General features: G+C 36.3%; 1 protein-coding gene, 1 long non-coding RNA gene and 5 other non-coding genes across 7 annotated transcripts; all 7 read left to right on the forward strand.

The window, feature by feature from the left end:
• Positions 1-503: 503 nt before the first annotated feature.
• Positions 504-4,158, forward strand: LOC122024598 (protein FLX-like 1). The gene is made up of 5 exons (XM_042583255.1): positions 504-925; positions 1,016-1,248; positions 2,625-2,788; positions 3,607-3,689; positions 3,766-4,158. The coding sequence occupies exons 1-5, from the start codon at positions 551-553 to the stop codon at positions 3,862-3,864; spliced, it is 954 nt and encodes a 317-aa protein (XP_042439189.1). The 5' UTR covers positions 504-550; the 3' UTR covers positions 3,865-4,158.
• A 531-nt stretch (positions 4,159-4,689) lies between these two features.
• On the forward strand, positions 4,690-6,593 carry LOC122025105. Its single transcript, XR_006123606.1, has 2 exons — positions 4,690-5,068; positions 6,323-6,593. It is a non-coding gene; the product is annotated as an uncharacterized LOC122025105 (long non-coding RNA).
• Positions 5,350-5,433, forward strand: LOC122025807. Its single transcript, XR_006123834.1, has one exon. It is a non-coding gene; the product is annotated as a small nucleolar RNA SNORD36 (small nucleolar RNA).
• On the forward strand, positions 5,587-5,670 carry LOC122025806. Its single transcript, XR_006123833.1, has one exon. It is a non-coding gene; the product is annotated as a small nucleolar RNA SNORD36 (small nucleolar RNA).
• On the forward strand, positions 5,823-5,906 carry LOC122025811. The gene has a single exon (XR_006123838.1). It is a non-coding gene; the product is annotated as a small nucleolar RNA SNORD36 (small nucleolar RNA).
• On the forward strand, positions 6,060-6,145 carry LOC122025808. Its single transcript, XR_006123835.1, has one exon. It is a non-coding gene; the product is annotated as a small nucleolar RNA SNORD36 (small nucleolar RNA).
• On the forward strand, positions 6,317-6,400 carry LOC122025810. Its single transcript, XR_006123837.1, has one exon. It is a non-coding gene; the product is annotated as a small nucleolar RNA SNORD36 (small nucleolar RNA).
• Positions 6,594-7,419: the final 826 nt, after the last annotated feature.

The raw sequence follows: 7,419 nt of genomic DNA on the forward strand, positions 1-7,419 counted from the left end.
ATACACAAGTAGATTTTTTTCTACTTAATAGATGATAAATGAATAGAAAGAGCTTTGATAACTGGCTATGTTTTTTGGTAGGATTTTTAAATATTATTGAAGTTTAACAAAAGTGAATAAAAAATGTCTCGAATGCTGTAAAATAAAATTTATAAATAGAATAAAGTAATATTTTCTTTCTAAATAAATAAATAAATAAATCAATATATGATTAATTAAATAGTAATATAAAAGAAATAAATTTTTTATTTTATATATTTAATCTTGATCTCTTTCTTTCCTACGTAAATACTTACTTTCCTTCCTCCCAATTGTTTTTTCACTGATTCTTCACCCATCCAAAAGAAACTTAAGTTTCGTGTCTGCCCTAGTTTATTTGATATTGGGTCAAATCCAGATTCGTACTTGACCCGACAAGAGAACTTGCCCAGGTCTGACGTAAATTGTGAGGGTGTGGGTTACGGCCCAATAAATTAACGACGTTAAGAAAAGGAAAAACCATAAAAGAAGACGTTAATTGAATCGATGGAGAGTTAGGGCTCGTTCGACCATGTCCGGAAGGAGCCGCATGCCGCCTCCGCACGCCCCCGTTCCTCCGCCGCCTCACCACGACGCTCCGCGGCCCCCTCTCTTCGCCGGCCCAGGTCTCCTGCCGATCCATCCAGCTGCGCTCCTCGAGGAGGCAGGGAGAGACGGCCCGCCCTTCGGCCTCCACGGCGGTCGACCGCACCCTCACCCGGCCGTCATCGAGGAGCACCTCGCCGTCCAGCACCAGGAGATCCAGGGCCTTCTCGCCGACAACCAGCGCCTCGCCGCTACGCATGTCGCCCTTAAGCAGGAGGTCGACGCGGCGCAGCATGAAATCCGGCGCATGTCCCACGCCTTCTCCTCTATGCAAGCGGATAAGGATCTGCAGATCCGGGAGGTACGCCCGATTTCGTACCTTGATCTATTGTTTTTGAATTGGGAAAACATATTAAGTTGCTGTTTTCTTTGCAAAATTACATCTGAGAAGGTTTATGAGAAGTCAGTTAAGCTGGAATCGGAACTTAGGGCAGTCGATGCTATGAAGGGTGAGCTGATACAGACACGTGGGGACATACAGAAGCTCACTGCTGCCAAGCAGGAGCTAACAGGCCAAGTGCAGGCGCTCACCCAAGAGTTGACTCGGACATCTGCAGATTTGCAACAGGCACCTGCTATCAAAGCTGAGATTGAAGCCACAAAGCAGGAAATTCAACGGGTGAGGTAACATTCAGAAACGACGCTAATGTTGTTGTATGTTAACAAGCCCTTTTTGATACTTTCTATTTTTGTGTTGTCTAATCAAGCTAAGCATGAGCATAGTTACAGCACGTTATACACAAAAAAATCTTATGGGAATATGCTATATATTATGATAAAATTATATATTTCCTAGGGTTCATATATGGAATTTACCATAAAAGCTTTCATACTGATAGTGAATGATTATCTCTACTTCAAATGGATATTTGAAATAATAATTTTTATAAACTGATTTCTGCAGACATTGTTAACATTTGGGTTTTATGTATTGTATTTCAGAAACAGATTATAGCCATTCATAATTTAGCGTAAACTAGTGTAGTTGGTGTTGTTACTTTCTAAAAACATATCCTACATATGAAAAGCTAAACATGATATACACCTTTGGGGTTACTATATCAAAATGATCTGCAAAAGATAAGTACTTCTTAGTTTTAATTCAGCTTAGTATTACTTTAGTTTTCAATTAATTAAACTTCTTATTCACCTATATTAAAGCATAAAAGGTCCTTGTTTTGATAGGATCTTGTGCTATGTCAAATTTGCTTCCTGCTTTACAGTTGAGATAGTTTTTTTTTTTGGTTTCTTGCTCAAGTCTGTGAATGGAGATTGGTGTATGATCTCATGGATGACTTCTTATCCCTGAGACAAGTCTTAATCAGCTTAATTATGATAATTTGGTCTTGAAGTATGATCTTGAGGTATAGTTTGTGAATGTGTTCACAATCTTTGATATGACTCAAATCACATCTTTACATTAGAATTTCAACCTTGGTGCTTGGGTATGCTTTCTCTATTGCAAGCTGGTAAATCATAAGGAATATAGCCAAGAAAATGCATTGAAATTGCCATTTCTTTTTTTATTAAAACATAATTGTAGGCCTAGAAAGGCTTTGCTGATCTAACCCCAGTTGGATATGTGTATCAAGATGGTTAAGTTTTCCCGCATGGCTTGTGTAATGTGCATATGGCTTGTATTTGGTTGGTTGCAATTACATTAGAATAAGTAAACTGTTTGCATACCAAAACTAATGAAAGCAAGGACTCAAACTTTAGAGAAATCATCACCCCAAAAGTTGCAAAAAGCATACTTTATCCCTCAAGTATTATAGTTATGAGAAAAGGCCAGGCATTTTGATGTCTATATTTATGTCAATCTGTTATTTTGAGAATTTGGGACTGAAGATGGCTTTAGATTTAGCAGTCCAACGTGAAAAGCCTAACCTGATAAGAAGAAGCTGAAGTAAAGCCTTTTGCCTGCTTCTTGTGCTCTTTGAAGTATCTTACTTGTCACCTCAGGCAGGAAGTTTTATTCTGTGGACAATAATGATATGTAGGGCTGCTATAGAGTATGAGAAGAAGGGATATGCAGAGAATTACGAACAAGGACAAGTGATGGAGAAAAATCTAATTTCAATTGCTCGGGAGGTTGAGAAGCTAAGAGCTGAGGTTGCCAATGCTGAAAAACGTGCCAGAGCTACCACTGCTGCTGGAAACCTAGGTGGGTTCTTGCTTATTTAATTTATGATCTGTCAGAATCCTTAAATATCAACATGTTTCTTCGATGTTCTTGTTATCTTGATCCTTAAATAACAACCATTTTCTGAATTGATTGAAGCTATTTCCATTTGGTCATCAGCTTAAATCATCAATGTTATACACAATCTAAATGAGCAATTAATGATTCTCGATGGCCAATGATTCATTAGTCAATCTGCTGATGTCATAAACAGTCTCAGTGGCCATTTTTTCTTCCAAATTTGAAACCTTTCAGTTCTAGTACATCGGCTGAACTTCTCGAAAGCTTTAGTTGTTAGAGATAAGAGAAGACTCTGTGCTCTGGCTCTTAAGTGGTTTAATCAAAATGCAGATACTAACAGTTAATTGGAAAATCCTAGGACATCTTTGGTGGTTATCTATTGCCAATGTAATCTTACAGTCACGTCTTAAGATTAAAAGATGAATTTATAGAAAGAAGATGTACAAAAACTATGCAATCGGTCGAGAAACTCGGGGTTGTTATCTTTCAGATCATCTGGATCTGTTAATAACTACTTTGGTCATTAGATGTGGTATAGACTTTTTATTTGGCTTTGGCTTTAGGTATGCTTTTCATTTTACTCCAATGGAAAGTGGAGCAAGATTATGAGTTCTCATGCCTTGTATAAATTAGGAGCCGCACAGGCAAGTAAACTTAAAATTAGCCACAGAATTCCTAGTGGAATTGTAGTTCCTGGCGGAATCTTTGTTACTAGTTCCTCTGCAATGATATATCATATACGCAACAATTTCATTAAACTTAATGTGTTTGAACCACAGCTGCTGGTTATGGTGGTAACTACGGCAATCCTGATCCCAGCTATGGTGGAAATCAATATCCTTATGGCTACGGAATGAATCCCGTAAGTTTTCTCACTGTATGTAATGCAAATTTGAATGGCCAATGTGACCAGAAGCATTTGTCTCTTTAAACCTCAGATCGCTGGAGCTGCTGATGCTGGCCCTCAGTATGGATCTGGATCCGGCCATAGTTCTTGGGGTGCATATGACATACAAAGAGATCACGGGCGCAAATAAGTAAATGATTCTATAAGAGTATCATCTCACTAATTCTACCATGAAGTGTCATTTTGAACCTGTGGATGCAAAGTAAATTGTTCCTGAGTTACAATTCAGAGTGTTGGTAGCCAAAAATGACAAGGCGGTCAAAGTTCTTCCGAATATCTTGATTTGCTTTGTCTATGTTCAAAAAAATTTCACTTGTAATGGGCACTTATCTTCTAAATTATGTAGTTGCTTTAAGTAATTGCATTACTGGTTATATGTTTGTTCCATTTTGGTTGTCGCTAATGATGGGTTTCTTCTGTTCTATTGTATTTTTGCAGTCTTTTGTTGAGTTCTATTGCCTTCGCATGAGGATCTCATTTTCTTAAACACATGATTTAAAACAAAGATAATCTGTTTATAGAATAAATGGACAAGGTACTTCTATTTTTTACATTGTCTTTATTCATTAAAACTATTTTTATATAAAATGGATATTGCTTGTATAAAATTTTATATAAAAAGTATAATAAATAAAGTTCTTATAATCTGAACTATATTATAGTAGGACAGAATGTAATTTTTAAATATATTAATCTGCAATAATTAAATGAAATCGGATTAAAATTCTTATATGATTTGAAATTGTTTTAATTCTTTTTCAATGATTAATTTGTAGCAAAAATATATTTCTATTTTTTTGCAATAAATAAAATTCAATTACAAATAAAAAACTCTTTTATCTTTTTTACTTAAAATAGAGACTATCAAGCCAACCTCCGATTGCCACGTGGCACCCAAGGCTTCTAATTTTAAGTGAGAATTATAATGGCTCTGGGTTAACGAGATCTATAAAAGGCTCATATGCCGATGCCCTAAGGCCATCGTTACAGAAGATATGACGGCGTTGAAGAAGCTCGATCTGATCTGACCGTGCGTTCTCCGGAAATGTCCTACGCCGTGCAGCCGGCGAAGCTTAGCTTCGAAGAGCCCAGGATGAGCTCATCGAATTCTCATCACCCTCACCTCTAAGAACGCCAAAACCTTCAGAAGGGTACGTACCTTGTGAGATCTCTGCCGTGTTTGTTTTTGTCGACGATCGCTGGATCTATTGTAGTCTATCTTGTTGTGTTTCCTCTGGGCGATAACCTTGTGAAGGGAACAAAGGACAAGGGTCTCAAGTTAAGGGCCTCGTGATTTTGCCAACCAAGGTCCCCTATATCACCACGAGGAAGTGGTATTATTCAGTCAGTTTCCTTTGCTCCAATTTGTTTATGTTGTGTGTTTTTAGTTTAAATTGTTTCAAACTGTTAAAATTTTAACCTTTGTGGATGGAGAATTTTCCAATATGCTTTTTAATTTGTCAAAAATACGGTATTCTGTTTTGCCGTAGAAATTGCTGTTATTTGATTAATTTCATCAAATTCCCTCTCTTTTTCAATATCAGAAGGGAAGTTTCTTGGTTCTATGATTCCATCGATGTGGTTCTGTTAGGCTGTACCCTTGTGTGATTTGACTGTGCAGATGATGATAAATATGGTAATTTAGCACAGAGAGTTTTCTATGAAGTTCTAAAATCGAGCTTTTTAAAACTGATGCACACTTTACTCATGTATGAGAGTTGTCTTTAATACTGTTTTACCGTAGGAACTGCTTTGTTATTTCTCGTTTTTTTCAATACCAGAAATGAAAGGTTATTGGTTCTATGATACCTTCGATGTGTTTCTCTAGGTTGTTTCCTTGAGTGGTTTGACTGTGCAAATGATGAAAAAAATATGATAATTTAACACAGAGCTTTCTATGAAGTCTCAAAATCGAGCTTTTTAAAACTGATGCACAGTTTCCTCATGTATGAGGGTTGTCTTTAGTACTGTTTTATCGTAGGAACTGCTTTGTTATTTCTTGTTTTTTCAGTATCAGAAATGGAAGGTTATTGGTTCTATGATTCCTTCGATGTGTTTCTCTAGGTTGTACCCTCGAGTGGTTTGGCCGTGGAGATGATGATAAAAATATGGTAATTTAACACAGAGCTTTCTATGAAGTCTCAAATTCGAGTTTTTTAAAACTTATGCACAGTTTGCACATGTATGATGGTTGTCTTTAGTACTGTTTTACCGTAGGAACTGCTTTGTTATTTCTCTTTTTTTTCAATGTCAGAAATGAAAGGTTATTGGTTCTATGATGCCTTCGATGAGTTTCTCTAGGTTGTACCCTTGAGTGGATTGACTGTGCAGATGATGATAAAATTATGGTAATTTAACACAGAGAGCTTTCTATGAAGTCTCAAAATCGAGCTTTTTAAAACTGATGCACAGTTTGCTCATCTATGATGGTTGCCTTTAGTACTGTTTTATTGTAGGAACTGCTTTGTTATCTGATTAACTTCTACAATTTTTCTTCTTTTAAATATCAGAAATGAAGGTTTTCTTGGTTCTATGATTCTTTTGATGTGGTTCTGTTAAATTGTACCCTGTGTGATTTTACTGTGCAGATGATGATAAATCCTAGTAGTTTACACAGAGAGTTTTCTATGAAGTCTCAAAATCGAGCTTTTTAAGACTGATGCACAGTTTATTCGTGTATGAGGGTTGTCTTTAGTAATGTATTATTGTACTGATGTGGTTCGGTTAGGTTGTATCCTTTTATTATCTATGATAAACACAGTAGTTTAGCACCAAGAGCTTTTTATGAAGTCTTAAAATTGAGCTCTGTAAAACTGATGTGCAGTTTCCACGTCTATGATTATGATATCTGTTTTGTTAGCTGATTATAGTATTCTAAATGGCGGTTGAGGTGGCCTCCTAGGTGGGAGGCGGACCTCAACCACACCGTCTTGAACCACACCGCATTATGTTTAGGCGGCGGTAAAGCATTTCTGGTTCGGGCAATATGTCCAGGCACGCGTGACAGGTTCGGACTTGTTGTCGGGCCTAGGCGATGTATCTAGATGTGTCACGTCTGGTGACGTGTCTGACGCCGAAATACCTAAGTCGATCGCCGAACATAATAAGTTTTTTTTTTAGTTAGTGTTTAATCAAAATTTTAGATTAATAATTTTAATCATGATTGGGATAATTTGAATAAACTTAATTATTATCTTTTAATTTAATATATATAGTTAAAAAATTATTGTTATTTATTTTTTAAAAAAATATTTAATTTTTTTTATTTTTAGTTAATATATTTATTATAATTTTTTTTAAAAAATTTTGATCCTTTATTTAAGTTTTGATCCTTTAGTTAATATATTATTTAATCGTGTATAAAAATAATAAAAAAATCCAATCCCCTAGGCATTGTTTAGAGAGCACAGATCTTCTGAATTACAATTTGCGGTCCAGTGGATGGACCTCTACATCAACTTGTGTGGTCCATCTTCTAAACTGCAAATTGTGGTCTAGAGGATCTTGGTTGTTGCTTAGATGGCCAAGACGGTAGGTGGTCACTGATTGCACTACCATCATTTACAACATTGGTTGATGATATTCAACATATTCTTGTATTTTCAATATCAAAAGTGAAGGTTTATGGTTCTATGATTCCTTTGATGTGGTTCAGGAAAGTTGTACTCTGCCTTAAGTTGCTATC

Source organism: Zingiber officinale, chromosome 9B, assembly GCF_018446385.1.
Source record: "Zingiber officinale cultivar Zhangliang chromosome 9B, Zo_v1.1, whole genome shotgun sequence".
NCBI lineage: Eukaryota > Viridiplantae > Streptophyta > Magnoliopsida > Zingiberales > Zingiberaceae > Zingiber > Zingiber officinale.